The 18,247-nt window shown below is 44.5% G+C and overlaps 2 protein-coding genes across 2 annotated transcripts; both read left to right on the forward strand.

The window, feature by feature from the left end:
* On the forward strand, positions 1–849 carry LOC120024745 (C-C motif chemokine 13-like). Its single transcript, XM_038969025.1, has 3 exons — positions 1–131; positions 353–470; positions 714–849. The coding sequence occupies exons 1-3, from the start codon at positions 68–70 to the stop codon at positions 847–849; spliced, it is 318 nt and encodes a 105-aa protein (XP_038824953.1). The 5' UTR covers positions 1–67.
* Positions 850–16,900: 16,051 nt separating this feature from the next.
* LOC120025019 (C-C motif chemokine 13-like) lies at positions 16,901–17,971 on the forward strand. The gene is made up of 3 exons (XM_038969449.1): positions 16,901–17,072; positions 17,272–17,389; positions 17,633–17,971. The coding sequence occupies exons 1-3, from the start codon at positions 17,009–17,011 to the stop codon at positions 17,724–17,726; spliced, it is 276 nt and encodes a 91-aa protein (XP_038825377.1). The 5' UTR covers positions 16,901–17,008; the 3' UTR covers positions 17,727–17,971.
* The last annotated feature ends 276 nt before the right edge of the window (positions 17,972–18,247 follow it).

The raw sequence follows: 18,247 nt of genomic DNA on the forward strand, positions 1-18,247 counted from the left end.
CAGAGACCAGAGCATCAGAGACCATCTCAGACAATACAATCTTCAGCATCTCAACCATCTCTGAACCATGAAGACCCTGACTGCTCTACTCCTCCTGGGACTGCTCTGCTCCCTCCATACGACGTCTGCAGGTGTGTGTGTGTGTGTGTGTGTGTGTGTGTGTGTGTGTGTGTGTGTGTGTGTGTGTGTGTGTGTGTGTGTGTGTGTGTGTGTGTGTGTGTGTGTGTGTGTGTGTGTGTGTGTGTGTGTGTGTGTGTGTGTGTGTGTGGAGTAGCCATGTTGTGTAATACGCTGTTGGAGACCCACCTGGAGATCTTTATGTTAACTGTGGTTTATGATCATTTGTTTACAGGTGTCTTTGCGTTGGACACTGCAACTGAATGCTGTATGAAATTCAGCCCGAGGATCCCTCTTAAACAAGTGGTTTCTCTCAGAACAACTTCCAGTAGCTGCCCTCACAAAGCACTGATGTAAGTAAACATAACCTACTGTAAACTGGAACCATCTAGGCTAGCCTGGTCCCAGATCTGTTTGTGCCTTCACGTCAACTCCTTGTCATGCCAAACATGACCAGGAGTGACAAGGAGTTGGTATGATAGCACAAACACATCTGGAACCAGGCTACATCCAGGCTACACTGTACAAGACAAGATGGAGCATTCATATTATAGACTGGATGTTCTGAGAGACAATGTGTTGTGTATCTGTTGCAGTTTCACCACAAAGAAAGGGAAGACATTTTGTGTTGACCCTTCTGAAGCCTGGGTCCAGAGTCATGTGACCAAGATTGAGAGCAGATCGACTGCTGCCAAGACGACGACGATGTCATCAACCACCATCACCCCCTAACACCCTAACCCTTGGTGGTGCACTATAAAGGGAATAGGTTGCCATTAGTGACGCAAACCTTGTCAGGCATGTTAATACCCTATCTGAGATTGGCATAGAGGAGGATCAATGTAATGTACTAGGTTAATACCCTATCTGAGATTGGTATAGAGGAGGATCAATGTAATGTACTAGGTTAATACCCTATCTGAGATTGGTATAGAGGAGGATCAATGTAATGTACTAGGTTAATACCCTATCTGAGATAGGTATAGAGGAGGCTCAATGTAATGCACTAGGTTAATACCCTATCTGAGATTGGTACAGAGGTTCATTGTAATGTACTATGTCCAGGATATACAAATTGTTTGTTTTTCTAAAACTGTAAACATATTTGACATGTAACTATTCAGTAACCTATTTAATATTTAATATTTTATAAAGCTGTTGAAGATTTCAAACATCCTGTGAAAGAGTGGTTCATATTATTCAATTAATATATTGATGGGTTGTAACTAGGTCTATTCTACTGATATAGATATTGATGGGTTGTAACTAGGTCTATTCTACTGATATAGATATTAATGGGTTGTAACTAGGTCTATTCTACTGATATAGATATTGATGGGTTGTAACTAGGTCTATTCTACTGATATAGATATTGATGGTTGTAACTAGGTCTATTCTACTGATATAGATATTAGTGGGTTGTAACTAGGTCTATTCTACTGATATAGATATTGATGGTTGTAACTAGGTCTATTCTACTGATATAGATATTGATGGGTTGTACCTAGGTCTATTCTATTGATATAGATATTGATATGGTGTCACTAGGTCTATTCTACTGATATAGATATTGATGGGTTGTAACTAGGTCTATTCTACTGATATAGATATTAGTGGGTTGTAACTAGGTCTATTCTACTGATATAGATATTAATGGGTTGTAACTAGGTCTATTCTACTGATATAGATATTGATGGGTTGTAACTAGGTCTATTCTACTGATATAGGTATTGATGGGTTGTAACTAGGTCTATTCTACTGATATAGATATTGATGGTTGTAACTAGGTCTATTCTACTGATATAGATATTGATGGGTTGTAACTAGGTCTATTCTACTGATATAGTTATTGATATGGTGTAACTAGGTCTATTCTACTGATATAGTTATTGATATGGTGTAACTAGGTCTATTCTACTGATATAGATATTGATGGGTTGTAACTAGGTCTATTCTACTGATATAGATATTGATGGGTTGTAACTAGGTCTATTCTACTGATATAGATATTAGTGGGTTGTAACTAGGTCTATTCTACTGATATAGATATTGATGGTTGTAACTAGGTCTATTCTACTGATATAGATATTGATGGGTTGTACCTAGGTCTATTCTACTGATATAGATATTGATATGGTGTCACTAGGTCTATTCTACTGATATAGATATTGATGGGTTGTAACTAGGTCTATTCTACTGATATAGATATTAGTGGGTTGTAACTAGGTCTATTCTACTGATATAGATATTAATGGGTTGTAACTAGGTCTATTCTACTGATATAGATATTGATGGGTTGTAACTAGGTCTATTCTACTGATATAGATGTATTGATGGGTTGTAACTATGTCTATTCTACTGATATAGATATTGATGGTTGTAACTAGGTCTATTCTACTGATATAGATATTGATGGGTTGTAACTAGGTCTATTCTACTGATATAGTTATTGATATGGTGTAACTAGGTCTATTCTACTGATATAGTTATTGATATGGTGTAACTAGGTCTATTCTACTGATATAGATATTGATGGGTTGTAACTAGGTCTATTCTACTGATATAGATATTGATGGGTTGTAACTAGGTCTATTCTACTGATATAGATATTAGTGGGTTGTAACTAGGTCTATTCTACTGATATAGATATTGATGGTTGTAACTAGGTCTATTCTACTGATATAGGTATTGATGGGTTGTAACTAGGTCTATTCTACTGATATATATATTTATGGGTTGTAACTAGGTCTATTCTACTGATATAGGTATTGATGGGTTGTAACTAGGTCTATTCTACTGATATATATATTTATGGGTTGTAACTAGGTCTATTCTACTGATATATATATTGATGGGTTGTAACTAGGTCTATTCTACTGATATATATATATTTATGGGTTGTAACTAGGTCTATTCTACTGATATAGATATTGATGGGTTGTAACTAGGTCTATTCTACTGATATAAATATGAATGGGTTGTAACTAGGTCTATTCTACTGATATAGATATTGATGGGTTGTAACTAGGTCTATTCTACTGATATATATATTGATATGGTGTCACTAGGTCTATTCTACTGATATATATATATATTGATGGGTTGTAACTAGGTCTATTCTACTGATATAGATATTGATGGGTTGTAACTAGGTCTATTCTACTGATATAGATATTAGTGGGTTGTAACTAGGTCTATTCTACTGATATAGATATTGATGGTTGTAACTAGGTCTATTCTACTGATATAGATATTAATGGGTTGTAACTAGGTCTATTCTACTGATATAGATATTAATGGGTTGTAACTAGGTCTATTCTACTGATGAAGATATTGATGGGTTGTAACTAGGTCTATTCTACTGATATAGATATTGATGGGTTGTAACTAGGTCTATTCTACTGATATAGATATTGATGGGTTGTAACTAGGTCTATTCTACTGATATAGGTATTGATATGGTGTCACTAGGTCTATTCTACTGATACAGATATTGATGGGTTGTAACTAGGTCTATTCTACTGATATAGGTATTGATATGGTGTCACTAGGTCTATTCTACTGATATAGATATTGATGGGTTGTAACTAGGTCTATTCTACTGATATAGGTATTGATATGGTGTCACTAGGTCTATTCTACTGATACAGATATTGTATTTTTCTACTACACTTTCAACCGTTGTTTATCTCTTGTTTTTTAAATAAATGAAGTCTCCTGGAGAATTCTCTGATATTCATTTTAGCGTTCTCAATGTGTAGAGAATATAATTTGAGTGCACAAAACATTAGGAACACCTTCATAGTGTTGAGTATTACCCCCTTCGCCCCCCTCAGAACAGCCTCAGTTCATCAAGGCATGGACTCTACAAGGTGTTGAAAGCGTTCCACATGTTGACTCCAGTTCTTCCCACAGTTGTGTCAAGTCGGCTGGATGTCCTTTGGATGGATGACCAATGTTGATACACACGGAAAACTGTTGAGCATGAAAAACCCAGCAGCATTGGAGCTTATTTTGGAGCAGATTGTGGACTACAGGAAATGGAAGGCCAAACATGCCCCCATTTACATCGAAGCGGCTGTAGTGGAGCGCGTCAAGAGGTTCAAAGACACATATTTGATTTCAAGTATTACTTACAAACTAGTTGTGTTGTTGAAATTGTATTTATGTTATGTGGGTATTGTTACGCGCCATACTTTTGTCTATTGTTCCGTGTTTGGGCACATTTATGTACTTTTGTGCTTTCGTTGGACCGGAATAAAAAGTGTGCCTGTTCACTACACTCTGCTCTCCTGCACCTGACTTCGCATCCAGTACACACCCTTAACACTGGGGTCATCCTTATGACGTTGTGTGCTGCCATCCTGCCCTGATTGTCATACGGTGACAAGAACCATCTTATGTTGCTGTTCTTTGACAAAAATGTCTCGGTTTCAGCTTGTGGGATATCTTTTTCATCTGAAGATGATGCATCGTGCTCTGGGTTGTTGACGTCTGAAAAGATCTGATCTATGACCTGTTGGGCACTGAAACGTACACTCATGGCTTCAGCGAAGAGAGAACTGGGGGGACAGTCATCTGCAGCACCTTTATAGCCTCTGACTGCATTCCCCATTAGTAAACAATGCTTTCAATACATTTTTATTTTGTCTGAAATTGTTTTTATTTTGTCTGATTTTTTAAAATTTTTGTCTGTGAGTCACGTGTGGGGTCGTGGAGGGGTTGTGGAGGGGACGTGGAGGGGTTGTGGAGGGGTCGTAGAGGGGTCGTGGAGGGGAGATGCTGCACATTCACAAGAAAGTTTTAGTTTTGTCTGAGTTCAATCAGTAGCACACATCATCTCAATTTCTCATTGTGTGTGTGTGTATGTGTGTGTGTGTGTCTGTGGTTTTTTGTGTTGTGTAAACGATTTTATAACTGCCGGGTCAAAAACGACCCAAACACCTTGCCCATACCGGCTGCGCGCGTGCGCTATCGTGCATACATTTATTTTGCCCCCCCACACCAAACGCGATCACGACACGCAGGTTAAAATATCGAAACAAACTCTGAACCAATGACATTAATTTGGGGGCAGGTCGAAAAGCATTAAACATGTATGGTAATTTAGCTAGTTAGCTTGCCATTGCTAGCTAACGTTAATTTGTCCTAATGAGCTAGCTTGCTGTTGCTAGCTAATTTGTCCTGGGATATAAACATTGAGTTGTTATTTTACCTGAAATGCACAAGGATCTCTACTCCGACAATTAATCCACATATAAAACGGCCAACCGAATCGTTTCTAGTCATCTCTCCTCCTTCCAGGCTTTTTCATCGTTTAAATTATATGGTGATCGCATCTAAACTTTCATTGTATTACCACGACTACCGGCAAAACAGTTTGTCTTTCTATCACCCACGTGGGTATAACCAATGAGGAGATGGCACGTGGGTACCTGCTTCTATAAACCAATGAGGAGATGGGAGAGGCAGTACTTGCAGCGCGATCTGCGTCACAAATAGAACTGACTTCTATTTTAGCCCTTGGCATCGCAGACTCTCGTTGGCGCGCGCGAGCAGTGTGGGTGCAATAATTGATAACATGGATTTCTAAATTTATTTTGCGACGCTCGCGCACGCGACGTGTCCGGTCTGGTCAGCATGTTAGACAATCTTTGTACCCAGGTGGTGTACAGGTTTCATGGAAATATGAACAAAGGTTATGTTAAACTTTTTCTAATGTTGGAGTCACTAGGAAAAGTCATCAAATTTCAAGTTGAAAAAATATCATTTAGGGGTTTTTCTCTGCTGTTAGACATAGTGGTGGGTCATTTTTTACCCTGAAGACAACACAAGGGGTTAAGTACTTTACACCACTGGATCTGACCTGTCTTTTATACAGAGAGCTGGCCCATCAGACCCATTGACAATTGATGGGGGAAACTCCCCTCTATACCCTCATTCACTCTGAATAGATTTTTGTAATATCCTTAGAGGCTTCTTAGATTGATGACTCATGACACGTAAGTACGGTTTAGTATTTAATTGTAACTTAGAATTACATTCTCTAATGTACCTGGCTTTAAGCTACCTGGAACTTTCTTCAATCCCGGTTATATAGGCAGACATATCAGGTTGTAGCTAGAGCGTCTGGAGGTATCAGGTTGCAACTAGAGCGTCTGGAGGTATCAGGTTGTAGCTAGAGCGTCTGGAGGTATCAGGTTGTAGCTAGAGCGTCTGGAGGTATCAGGTTGTAGCTAGAGCGTCTGGAGGTATCAGGTTGTAGCTAGAGCGTCTGGAGGTATCAGGTTGTAGCTAGAGGGTCTGGAGGTATCAGCATGTAGCTAGAGCGTCTGGAGGTATCAGGATGTAGCTAGAGCGTCTGGAGGTATCAGGTTGTAGCTAGAGCGTCTGGAGGTATCAGGTTGTAGCTAGAGCGTCTGGAGGTATCAGGTTGTAGCTAGAGCGTCTGGAGGTATCAGGTTGTAGCTAGAGCGTCTGGAGGTATCAGGTTGTAGCTAGAGCGTCTGGAGGTATCAGGTTGTAGCTAGAGCGTCTGGAGGTATCAGGTTGTAGCTAGAGCGTCTCTAGGTATCAGGTTGTAGCTAGAGCGTCTGGAGGTATAAGGTTGTAGCTAGAGCGTCTGGAGGTATCAGGTTGTAGCTAGAGCGTCTGGAGGTATCATGATGTAGCTAGAGCGTCTGGAGGTATCAGGATGTAGCTAGAGCGTCTGGAGGTATCAGGTTGTAGCGAGAGCGTCTGGAGGTATCAGGATGTAGCTAGAGCGTCTGGAGGTATCAGGATGTAGCTAGAGCGTCTGGAGGTATCAGGTTGTAGCTAGAGCGTCTGGAGGTATCAGGTTGTAGCTAGAGCGTCTGGAGGTATCAGGTTGTAGCTAGAGCATCTGGAGGTATCAGGTTGTAGCTAGAGCGTCTGGAGGTATCATGATGTAGCTAGAGCGTCTGGAGGTATCAGGTTGTAGCTAGAGCGTCTGGAGGTATCAGGATGTAGCTAGAGCGTCTGGAGGTATCAGGATGTAGCTAGAGCGTCTGGAGGTATCAGGTTGTAACTAGAGAGTCTGGAGGTATCAGGTTGTAGCTAGAGCGTCTGGAGGTATCAGGATGTAGCTAGAGCGTCTGGAGGTATCAGGATGTAGCTAGAGCGTCTGGAGGTATCAGGATGTAGCTAGAGCGTCTGGAGGTATCAGGATGTAGCTAGAGCGTCTGGAGGTATCAGGATGTAGCTAGAGCGTCTGGAGGTATCAGGTTGTAGCTAGAGCGTCTGGAGGTATCAGGATGTAGCTAGAGCGTCTGGAGGTATCAGGATGTAGCTAGAGCGTCTGGAGGTATCAGGTTGTAGCGGTATCATGATGTAGCTAGATCGTCTGGAGGTATCAGGTTGTAGCTAGAGCGCCTGGAGGTATCAGGTTGTAGCTAGAGCGTCTGGAGATATCAGGTTGTAGCTAGAGCGTCTGGAGGTATCAGGTTGTAGCTAGAGCATCTGGAGGTATCAGGTTGTAGCTAGAGCGTCTGGAGGTATCAGGTTGTAGCTAGAGCGTCTCTAGGTATCAGGTTGTAGCTAGAGGGTCTGGAGGTATCAGCATGTAACTAGAGCGTCTGGAGGTATCAGGTTGTAGCTAGAGCATCTGGAGGTATCAGGTTGTAGCTAGAGCGTCTGGAGGTATCAGGTTGTAGCTAGAGAATCTGGAGATATCAGGTTGTAGCTAGAGCGTCTGGAGGTATCAGGTTGTAGCTAGAGCGTCTGGAGGTATCAGGTTGTAGCTAGAGCGTCTGGAGGTATCAGGTTGTAGCTAGAGCGTCTGGAGGTATCAGGATGTAGCTAGAGCGTCTGGAGGTATCAGGTTGTAGCTAGAGCGTCTGGAGGTATCAGGTTGTAGCTAGAGCGTCTCTAGGTATCAGGTTGTAGCTAGAGCGTCTGGAGGTATCAGGTTGTAGCTAGAGCGTCTGGAGGTATCAGGATGTAGCTAGAGCGTCTGGAGGTATCAGGTTGTAGCTAGAGCGTCTCTAGGTATCAGGTTGTAGCTAGAGCGTCTGGAGGTATCAGGTTGTAGCTAGAGCGTCTGGAGGTATCAGGTTGTAGCTAGAGGGTCTGGAGGTATCAGGTTGTAGCTAGTGCGTCTGGAGGTATCAGGTTGTAGCTAGAGCGTCTGGAGGTATCAGGATGTAGCTAGAGCGTCTGGAGGTATCAGGATGTAGCTAGAGCGTCTGGAGGTATCAGGTTGTAGCGGTATCATGATGTAGCTAGATCGTCTGGAGGTATCAGGTTGTAGCTAGAGCGCCTGGAGGTATCAGGTTGTAGCTAGAGCGTCTGGAGATATCAGGTTGTAGCTAGAGCGTCTGGAGGTATCAGGTTGTAGCTAGAGCATCTGGAGGTATCAGGTTGTAGCTAGAGCGTCTGGAGGTATCAGGTTGTAGCTAGAGCGTCTGGAGGTATCAGGTTGTAGCTAGAGCGTCTCTAGGTATCAGGTTGTAGCTAGAGCGTCTGGAGGTATAAGGTTGTAGCTAGAGCGTCTGGAGGTATCAGGTTGTAGCTAGAGCGTCTGGAGGTATCATGATGTAGCTAGAGCGTCTGGAGGTATCAGGATGTAGCTAGAGCGTCTGGAGGTATCAGGTTGTAGCGAGAGCGTCTGGAGGTATCAGGATGTAGCTAGAGCGTCTGGAGGTATCAGGATGTAGCTAGAGCGTCTGGAGGTATCAGGTTGTAGCTAGAGCGTCTGGAGGTATCAGGTTGTAGCTAGAGCGTCTGGAGGTATCAGGTTGTAGCTAGAGCATCTGGAGGTATCAGGTTGTAGCTAGAGCGTCTGGAGGTATCATGATGTAGCTAGAGCGTCTGGAGGTATCAGGTTGTAGCTAGAGCGTCTGGAGGTATCAGGATGTAGCTAGAGCGTCTGGAGGTATCAGGATGTAGCTAGAGCGTCTGGAGGTATCAGGTTGTAACTAGAGCGTCTGGAGGTATCAGGTTGTAGCTAGAGCGTCTGGAGGTATCAGGATGTAGCTAGAGCGTCTGGAGGTATCAGGATGTAGCTAGAGCGTCTGGAGGTATCAGGATGTAGCTAGAGCGTCTGGAGGTATCAGGATGTAGCTAGAGCGTCTGGAGGTATCAGGATGTAGCTAGAGCGTCTGGAGGTATCAGGTTGTAGCTAGAGCGTCTGGAGGTATCAGGATGTAGCTAGAGCGTCTGGAGGTATCAGGTTGTAGCTAGAGCGTCTCTAGGTATCAGGTTGTAGCTAGAGCGTCTGGAGGTATCAGGTTGTAGCTAGAGCGTCTGGAGGTATCAGGATGTAGCTAGAGCGTCTGGAGGTATCAGGATGTAGTTAGAGCGTCTGGAGGTATCAGGATGTAGCTAGAGCGTCTGGAGGTATCAGGTTGTAGCGGTATCATGATGTAGCTAGATCGTCTGGAGGTATCAGGTTGTAGCTAGAGCGCCTGGAGGTATCAGGTTGTAGCTAGAGCGTCTGGAGATATCAGGTTGTAGCTAGAGCGTCTGGAGGTATCAGGTTGTAGCTAGAGCATCTGGAGGTATCAGGTTGTAGCTAGAGCGTCTGGAGGTATCAGGTTGTAGCTAGAGCGTCTGGAGGTATCAGGTTGTAGCTAGAGCGTCTGGAGGTATCAGGTTGTAGCTAGAGTGTCTCTAGGTATCAGGTTGTAGCTAGAGCGTCTGGAGGTATAAGGTTGTAGCTAGAGCGTCTGGAGGTATCAGGTTGTAGCTAGAGCGTCTGGAGGTATCATGATGTAGCTAGAGCGTCTGGAGGTATCAGGATGTAGCTAGAGCGTCTGGAGGTATCAGGTTGTAGCGAGAGCGTCTGGAGGTATCAGGATGTAGCTAGAGCGTCTGGAGGTATCAGGATGTAGCTAGAGCGTCTGGAGGTATCAGGTTGTAGCTAGAGCGTCTGGAGGTATCAGGTTGTAGCTAGAGCGTCTGGAGGTATCAGGTTGTAGCTAGAGCATCTGGAGGTATCAGGTTGTAGCTAGAGCGTCTGGAGGTATCATGATGTAGCTAGAGCGTCTGGAGGTATCAGGTTGTAGCTAGAGCGTCTGGAGGTATCAGGATGTAGCTAGAGCGTCTGGAGGTATCAGGATGTAGCTAGAGCGTCTGGAGGTATCAGGTTGTAACTAGAGCGTCTGGAGGTATCAGGTTGTAGCTAGAGCGTCTGGAGGTATCAGGATGTAGCTAGAGCGTCTGGAGGTATCAGGATGTAGCTAGAGCGTCTGGAGGTATCAGGATGTAGCTAGAGCGTCTGGAGGTATCAGGATGTAGCTAGAGCGTCTGGAGGTATCAGGATGTAGCTAGAGCGTCTGGAGGTATCAGGTTGTAGCTAGAGCGTCTGGAGGTATCAGGATGTAGCAAGAGCGTCTGGAGGTATCAGGATGTAGCTAGAGCGTCTGGAGGTATCAGGTTGTAGCGGTATCATGATGTAGCTAGATCGTCTGGAGGTATCAGGTTGTAGCTAGAGCGCCTGGAGGTATCAGGTTGTAGCTAGAGCGTCTGGAGATATCAGGTTGTAGCTAGAGCGTCTGGAGGTATCAGGTTGTAGCTAGAGCATCTGGAGGTATCAGGTTGTAGCTAGAGCGTCTGGAGGTATCAGGTTGTAGCTAGAGCGTCTCTAGGTATCAGGTTGTAGCTAGAGGGTCTGGAGGTATCAGCATGTAACTAGAGCGTCTGGAGGTATCAGGTTGTAGCTAGAGCATCTGGAGGTATCAGGTTGTAGCTAGAGCGTCTGGAGGTATCAGGTTGTAGCTAGAGAATCTGGAGATATCAGGTTGTAGCTAGAGCGTCTGGAGGTATCAGGTTGTAGCTAGAGCGTCTGGAGGTATCAGGTTGTAGCTAGAGCGTCTGGAGGTATCAGGTTGTAGCTAGAGCGTCTGGAGGTATCAGGATGTAGCTAGAGCGTCTGGAGGTATCAGGTTGTAGCTAGAGCGTCTGGAGGTATCAGGTTGTAGCTAGAGCGTCTCTAGGTATCAGGTTGTAGCTAGAGCGTCTGGAGGTATCAGGTTGTAGCTAGAGCGTCTGGAGGTATCAGGATGTAGCTAGAGCGTCTGGAGGTATCAGGTTGTAGCTAGAGCGTCTCTAGGTATCAGGTTGTAGCTAGAGCGTCTGGAGGTATCAGGTTGTAGCTAGAGCGTCTGGAGGTATCAGGATGTAGCTAGAGCGTCTGGAGGTATCAGGATGTAGCTAGAGCGTCTGGAGGTATCAGGATGTAGCTAGAGCGTCTGGAGGTATCAGGATGTAGCTAGAGCGTCTGGAGGTATCAGGATGTAGCTAGAGCGTCTGGAGGTATCATGATGTAGCTAGAGCGTCTGGAGGTATCAGGTTGTAGCTAGAGCGTCTGGGGGTATCATGATGTAGCTAGATCGTCTGGAGGTATCAGGTTGTAGCTAGAGCGCCTGGAGGTATCAGGTTGTAGCTAGAGCGTCTGGAGGCATCAGGTTGTAGCTAGAGCGTCTCTAGGTATCAGGTTGTAGCTAGAGGGTCTGGAGGTATCAGCATGTAGCTAGAGCGTCTGGAGGTATCAGGTTGTAGCTAGAGCATCTGGAGGTATCAAGATGTAGCTAGAGCGTCTGGAGGTATCAGGTTGTAGCTAGAGCGTCTGGAGGTATCAGGTTGTAGCTAGAGCGTCTCTAGGTATCAGGTTGTAGCTAGAGCGTCTGGAGGTATCAGGTTGTAGCTAGAGCGTCTGGAGGTATCAGGTTGTAGCTAGAGCGTCTGGAGGTATCAGGTTGTAGCTAGAGCGTCTGGAGGTATCAGGTTGTAGCTAGAGAATCTGGAGATATCAGGTTGTAGCTAGAGCGTCTGGAGGTATCAGGATGTAGCTAGAGCGTCTGGAGGTATCAGGATGTAGCTAGAGCGTCTGGAGATATCAGGTTGTAGCTAGAGCATCTGGAGGTATCAGGTTGTAGCTAGAGCGTCTGGAGGTATCATGATGTAGCTAGAGCGTCTGGAGGTATCAGGTTGTAGCTAGAGCGTCTGGAGATATCAGGTTGTAGCTAGAGCGTCTGGAGGTATCAGGTTGTAGCTAGAGCGTCTGGAGGTATCAGGATGTAGCTAGAGCGTCTGGAGGTATCAGGTTGTAGCAAGAGCATCTGGAGGTATCAGGTTGTAGCTAGAGCGTCTGGAGGTATCATGATGTAGCTAGAGCGTCTGGAGGTATCATGATGTAGCTAGAGCGTCTGGAGGTATCAGGTTGTAGCCTGAGCGTCTGGAGGTACCAGGTTGTAGCTAGAGAATCTGGAGATATCAGGTTGTAGCTAGAGCGTCTGGAGGTATCAGGATGTAGCTAGAGCGTCTGGAGATATCAGGTTGTAGCTAGAGCGTCTGGAGGTATCAGGTTGTAGCTAGAGCGTCTGGAGATATCAGGTTGTAGCTAGAGCGTCTGGAGGTATCAGGTTGTAGCTAGAGCGTCTGGAGGTATCATGATGTAGCTAGAGCGTCTGGAGGTATCAGGTTGTAGCTAGAGCGTCTGGAGATATCAGGTTGTAGCTAGAGCGTCTGGAGGTATCAGGTTGTAGCTCGAGCGTCTGGAGGTATCAGGTTGTAGCTAGAGCGTCTGGAGGTATCATGATGTAGCTAGAGCATCTGGAGGTATCAGGTTGTAGCTAGAGCGTCTGGAGGTATCATGATGTAGCTAGAGCGTCTGGAGGTATCAGGTTGTAGCTAGAGCGTCTGGAGGTATCAGGTTGTAGCTAGAGCGTCTGGAGGTATCAGGATGTTGCTAGAGCGTCTGGAGGTATCAGGTTGTAGCTAGAGCGTCTGGAGGTATCAGGATGTAGCTAGAGCGTCTGGAGGTATCAGGTTGTAGCTAGAGCGTCTGGAGGTATCAGGTTGTAGCTAGAGCGTCTGGAGGTATCAGGATGTAGCTAGAGCGTCTGGAGGTATCAGGTTGTAGCTAGAGCGTCTGGAGGTATCAGGTTGTAGCTAGAGCGTCTGGAGGTATCAGGTTGTAGCTAGAGAATCTGGAGATATCAGGTTGTAGCTAGAGCGTCTGGAGGTATCAGGATGTAGCTAGAGCGTCTGGAGGTATCAGGATGTAGCTAGAGCGTCTGGAGGTATCAGGATGTAGCTAGAGCGTCTGGAGGTATCAGGATGTAGCTAGAGCATCTGGAGGTATCAGGATGTAGCTAGAGCGTCTGGAGGTATCAGGTTGTAGCTAGAGCGTCTGGAGGTATCAGGTTGTAGCTAGAGCGTCTGGAGGTATCAGGATGTAGCTAGAGCATCTGGAGGTATCAGGATGTAGCTAGAGCATCTGGAGGTATCAGGATGTAGCTAGAGCGTCTGGAGGTATCAGGTTGTAGCTAGAGCGTCTGGAGGTATCAGGTTGTAGCTAGAGCGTCTGGAGGTATCAGGATGTAGCTAGAGCGTCTGGAGGTATCAGGATGTAGCTAGAGCGTCTGGAGGTATCAGGATGTAGCTAGAGCGTCTGGAGGTATCAGGTTGTAGCTAGAGCGTCTGGAGGTATCAGGATGTAGCTAGAGCATCTGGAGGTATCAGGTATTAGCTAGAGCATCTGGAGGTATCAGGTTGTAGCTAGAGCGTCTCTAGGTATCAGGTTGTAGCTAGAGCGTCTGGAGGTATCAGGTTGTAGCTAGAGCTTCTGGAGGTATAAGGTTGTAGCTAGAGCGTCTGGAGGTATCAGGTTGTAGCTAGAGCGTCTGGAGGTATCAGGTTGTAGCTAGAGCGTCTGGAGGTATCAGGATGTAGCTAGAGCGTCTGGAGGTATCAGGTTGTAGCTAGAGCGTCTGGAGGTATCAGGTTGTAGCTAGAGCGTCTGGAGATATCAGGTTGTAGCTAGTGCGTCTGGAGGTATCAAGATGTAGCTAGAGGGTCTGGAGGTTTCAGGTTGTAGCTAGAGCGTCTGGAGGTATCAGGTTGTAGCTAGAGGGTCTGGAGGTATCAGGTTGTAGCTAGTGCGTCTGGAGGTATCAGGTTGTAGCTAGAGCGTCTGGAGGTATCAGGATGTTGCTAGAGCGTCTGGAGGTATCAGGTTTTCTGTCCTTTCTCTTTTCTGCAGCCGGTGGCTTTTTCTTATTGCGGTACGCCCTCGCAATGTGGCCTATTATCCCACATGCATAACACATTTCATGTTTGAATTCACAGTCAAACGCTGCGTGTTTGTCTTTGCAACGATAACAGTCTCTATTGGCTGCTGCCCCACGACTTCCCGTTCTTTGAAATTCAACGCGCTCAGAGCTGCTCTCTTTTACTGTACGACACACAGTTGCGCCCCTTGCCGGCAAATCCAGTGCATTTCTATTTGCGGACTCCATGGCCTGGGCCAGTTTGAGTGCATTCTCAAATGTGAGATTAGGCTCTGATAACAAGAGTATTTGTATCCTGTCATCATTAATTCCACACACCAGCCGATTGCGTAGCATTTGCGATAATGTGTTCCCATAGTTACAGTCCAATGCTAGTTTTCTCAACTCAGCCACATGATTCGGTAGGTTTCCTCACGCGTGAATCAAACTTGAATCGCTGTACTATCTCAATGGGTTTGGGGTTGAAGTGATTTTTTAATAGATCGACTAGATCTATGAATGAATTTTTTCCTGGTTTACCTGTACGTCTGTGCACCGACAACGCTTATGAGTATGGATTTCTGTATAGCGGCATCAGTTATTTCATGAGCAGCAAAGAAATGTTCCATTATTTCACAGTAATCCTCCCATTCCTGATTTTTAGGATCAAATGGTGGTAGCTTCCAAGACAACAGAGGTCAACAGTCAGCCACACAGAAACAGAATAAACTGTTCAACTCAACTCCAACAAAACTCTTAGATATATGTTTTATTGTCACATACTCCGGATTGGTGAAATGTGTTGTCTTTCACTTTCCCTTCCTCATTTCCAAGTTGTGAACTATAAATCACAACCTAAATCAAATCAAATTCCATTGGTCACATGCTCCGAATATAACAGCTGTAGACCTTAGAGTAAAATGCTTACATACAAGCCCTTAACCAACAATGCAGTTTTAATAAAAAAATATGTGTTAAGTAAAAAATAGATAAGTAAAAAATAAGAAATAAAAGTAACAAATCATTAAAGAGCAGCAGTAAAATAACAATAGGGAGGCTATATACATCGGGCACTGGTTAGTCAAAGTAATTGAGGCAATATGTAGGTAGAGTTAAGGTGACAATGCATACAGTAGATAATAAACAGAGAATAGCAGCATAAAAGACGGGTGTGAGTGTGGGGGGGGGGGGGGCAAATAGTATGGGTAGCTATTTGATTAGATGTTCAGGAGTCCTATGGCTTGGGGGTAGAAGCTGTTGAGAAGCCTTTTGGACCAAGAGTTGGCACTCCGGTACCTCTTGCCGTGCAGTAGCAGAGAGAACAGTCTATGACTAGGGTGGCTGGAGTCTTCAACCATTTTTAGGGCCTTCCTCTGACACCTAACAGACCTGTAGCTGTGATCTTTATCCAACAACCTAACAGGTCTATAACTCTGTGAACTTTATCCAACAACCTACCAGGTCTATAACTCTGTGATCTTTAGCCAACAACCTAACAGGTCTACAACTCTGTGATCTTTATCCAACAACCTAACAGGTCTATAACTCTGTGAACAGTATCCAACAACCTACCAGGTCTATAACTCTGTGAACAGTATCCAACAACCTAACAGGTCTATAACTCTGTGATCTTTAGCCCACAACCTAACAGGTCTATAACTCTGTGAACTTTATCCAACAACCTAATAGGTCTATAACTCTGTGAACTTTATCCAACAACCTACCAGGTCTATAACTCTGTGAACTTTATCCAACAACCTAACAGGTCTATAACTCTGTGATCTTTAGCCAACAACCTAACAGGTCTATAACTCTGTGATCTTTAGCCAACAACCTAACAGGTCTATAACTCTGTGATCTTTATCCAACAACCTAACAGGTCTATAACTCTGTGATCTTTATCCAACAACCTAACAGGTCTATAACTCTGTGATCTTTAGCCCACAACCTAACAGGTCTATAACTCTGTGATCTTTATCCAACAACCTAACAGGTCTATAACTCTGTGATCTTTAGCCAACAACCTAACAGGTCTATAACTCTGTGATCTTTAGCCAACAACCTAACAGGTCTATAACTCTGTGATCTTTAGCCCATAACCTAACAGGTCTATAACTCTGTGATCTTTAGCCAACAACCTAACAGGTCTATAACTCTGTGATCTTTAGCCAACAACCTAACAGGTCTACAACTCTGTGATCTTTAGCCAACAACCTAACAGGTCTATAACTCTGTGATCTTTAGCCCATAACCTAACAGGTCTATAACTCTGTGATCTTTAGCCAACAACCTAACAGGTCTATAACTCTGTGATCTTTAGCCCACAACCTAACAGGTCTACAACTCTGTGATCTTTAGCCAACAACTTATTTTGACAAACTATTTTGATATCTTGCAAGAATGTTAGAACTCATGCATAATGTACATATGAATGCTGAGCAAGCAATTCTACACAAGTTGTTATTGTCAGCAGTGCAGAAGTGAGACCTTTTTTTGAGCAGGGAAGAGGAACAGAAATTGAGGGAAGGGCTTTTCATGGTTGAGTTGTTATGTAATAGCTGTTTCTATATAATGAGAGATCAGAACAGAACTCAGACATAGAACCAGACCAGAGCATCAGAGACCAGATCATCAGAGACCAGATCATCAGAGACCAGAGCATCAGAGACCAGAGCATCAGAGACCAGAGCATCAGAGACCAGAGCATCAGAGACCAGATCATCAGAGACCAGAGCATCAGAGACCAGAGCATCAGAGACCAGAGCATCAGAGACCAGAGCATCAGAGACCAGAGCATCAGAGACCAGATCATTAGAGACCAGAGCATCAGAGACCATCTCAGCCAATACAATCTTCAGCATCTCAACCATCTCTGAACCATGAAGACCCTGACTGCTCTACTCCTCCTGGGACTGCTCTGCTCCCTCCATACGACTTCTGCAGGTGTGTGTGTGTGTGTGTGTGTGTGTGTGTGTGTGTGTGTGTGTGTGTGTGTGTGCGTGTGTGTGTGTGTGTGTGTGTGTGTGTGTGTGTGTGTGTGTGTGTGTGTGTGTGTGTGTGTGTGATGGGGAGTGGATGACTACCCATGTTGTGTAATACGCTGTTGGAGACACACCTGGAGATCTTGATAATTTGTTTACAGGTGTCATCGAGTTGGAAACGGTACCTGAATGCTGTATGAAATTCAGCTCGAGGATCCCTCTTCAACAAGTGGTTTCTCTCAGAACAACCTCCAGTAGCTGCCCTCACAAAGCACTGATGTAAGTAAACATAGTCTACTGTAAACTGTAAACATCTAGGCTAGCCTGGTCCCAGATCTGTTTGTGCCTTCATGTCAACTCCTTGTCATGCCAAACATGACCAGGAGTGACAAGGAGTTGGTATGATAGCACAAACACATCTGGAACCAGACTACATCCAGGCTACACTGTACAAGACAAGATGGAGCATTCATATTATAGACTGGATGTTCTGAGAGACAATGTGTTGTGTATCTGTTGCAGTTTCACCACAAAGAAAGGGAAGACATTTTGTGTTGACCCTTCTGAAGCCTGGGTCCAGAGTCATGTGACCAAGATTGAGAGCAGACAACGATGATGTCATCAACCACCATCACCCCCTAACCCTTGGTGGTGCACTATAAAGGGAATAGGCTGCCATTCGTGACGCAGACCTTTACTAATATAGATATTAGTGGGTTGTAACTAGGTCTATTCTACTGATATAGATATTAATGGGTTGTAACTAGGTCTATTCCACTAACACAGATATTGTATTTTTCTACTATACTTTCAATCGTTGTGCTTCTGTTATTTTTTAAATAAATGAAGTCTTCTGAAGAATTCTCTGATATTTATTTTAGCATCAGATTTAAGTGCCTTTATAGTAGTAGGTGCCAAGCGCACCGGTTTGAGTGTGTCAAGAACTGCCACTCTGCTGGGTTTTTCACGCTCAACAGTTTCCAGTGTGTATCATGAATGGTCCACTACACAAGGACATCCAGACAACTTGACACAACTGTGGGAAGCATTGGACTCAACATGTGGAGGTGTTGTGGTGCCTTCTTCTCGACTGTGTTGGTGGGTTTGGACCGTGACAGGACCTTAGCGATGTGGACA

This window comes from Salvelinus namaycush, chromosome 30 (genome assembly GCF_016432855.1).
Source record: "Salvelinus namaycush isolate Seneca chromosome 30, SaNama_1.0, whole genome shotgun sequence".
NCBI lineage: Eukaryota > Metazoa > Chordata > Actinopteri > Salmoniformes > Salmonidae > Salvelinus > Salvelinus namaycush.

What these genes read in the sequence shown, in the direction of transcription:
- LOC120024745 (XM_038969025.1), top strand. Translation starts at nt 68, where the DNA reads ATGAAGACCCTGACTGCTCTACTCCTCCTGGGACTGCTCTGCTCCCTC. An exon ending in CCTCCATACGACGTCTGCAG is followed by an intron (nt 132 to 352) that starts GTGTGTGTGTGT and finishes ATTTGTTTACAG; the next exon opens with GTGTCTTTGCGTTGGACACT. An exon ending in TGCCCTCACAAAGCACTGAT is followed by an intron (nt 471 to 713) that starts GTAAGTAAACAT and finishes TATCTGTTGCAG; the next exon opens with TTTCACCACAAAGAAAGGGA.
- LOC120025019 (XM_038969449.1), top strand. Translation starts at nt 17,009, where the DNA reads ATGAAGACCCTGACTGCTCTACTCCTCCTGGGACTGCTCTGCTCCCTC. An exon ending in CCTCCATACGACTTCTGCAG is followed by an intron (nt 17,073 to 17,271) that starts GTGTGTGTGTGT and finishes ATTTGTTTACAG; the next exon opens with GTGTCATCGAGTTGGAAACG. An exon ending in TGCCCTCACAAAGCACTGAT is followed by an intron (nt 17,390 to 17,632) that starts GTAAGTAAACAT and finishes TATCTGTTGCAG; the next exon opens with TTTCACCACAAAGAAAGGGA.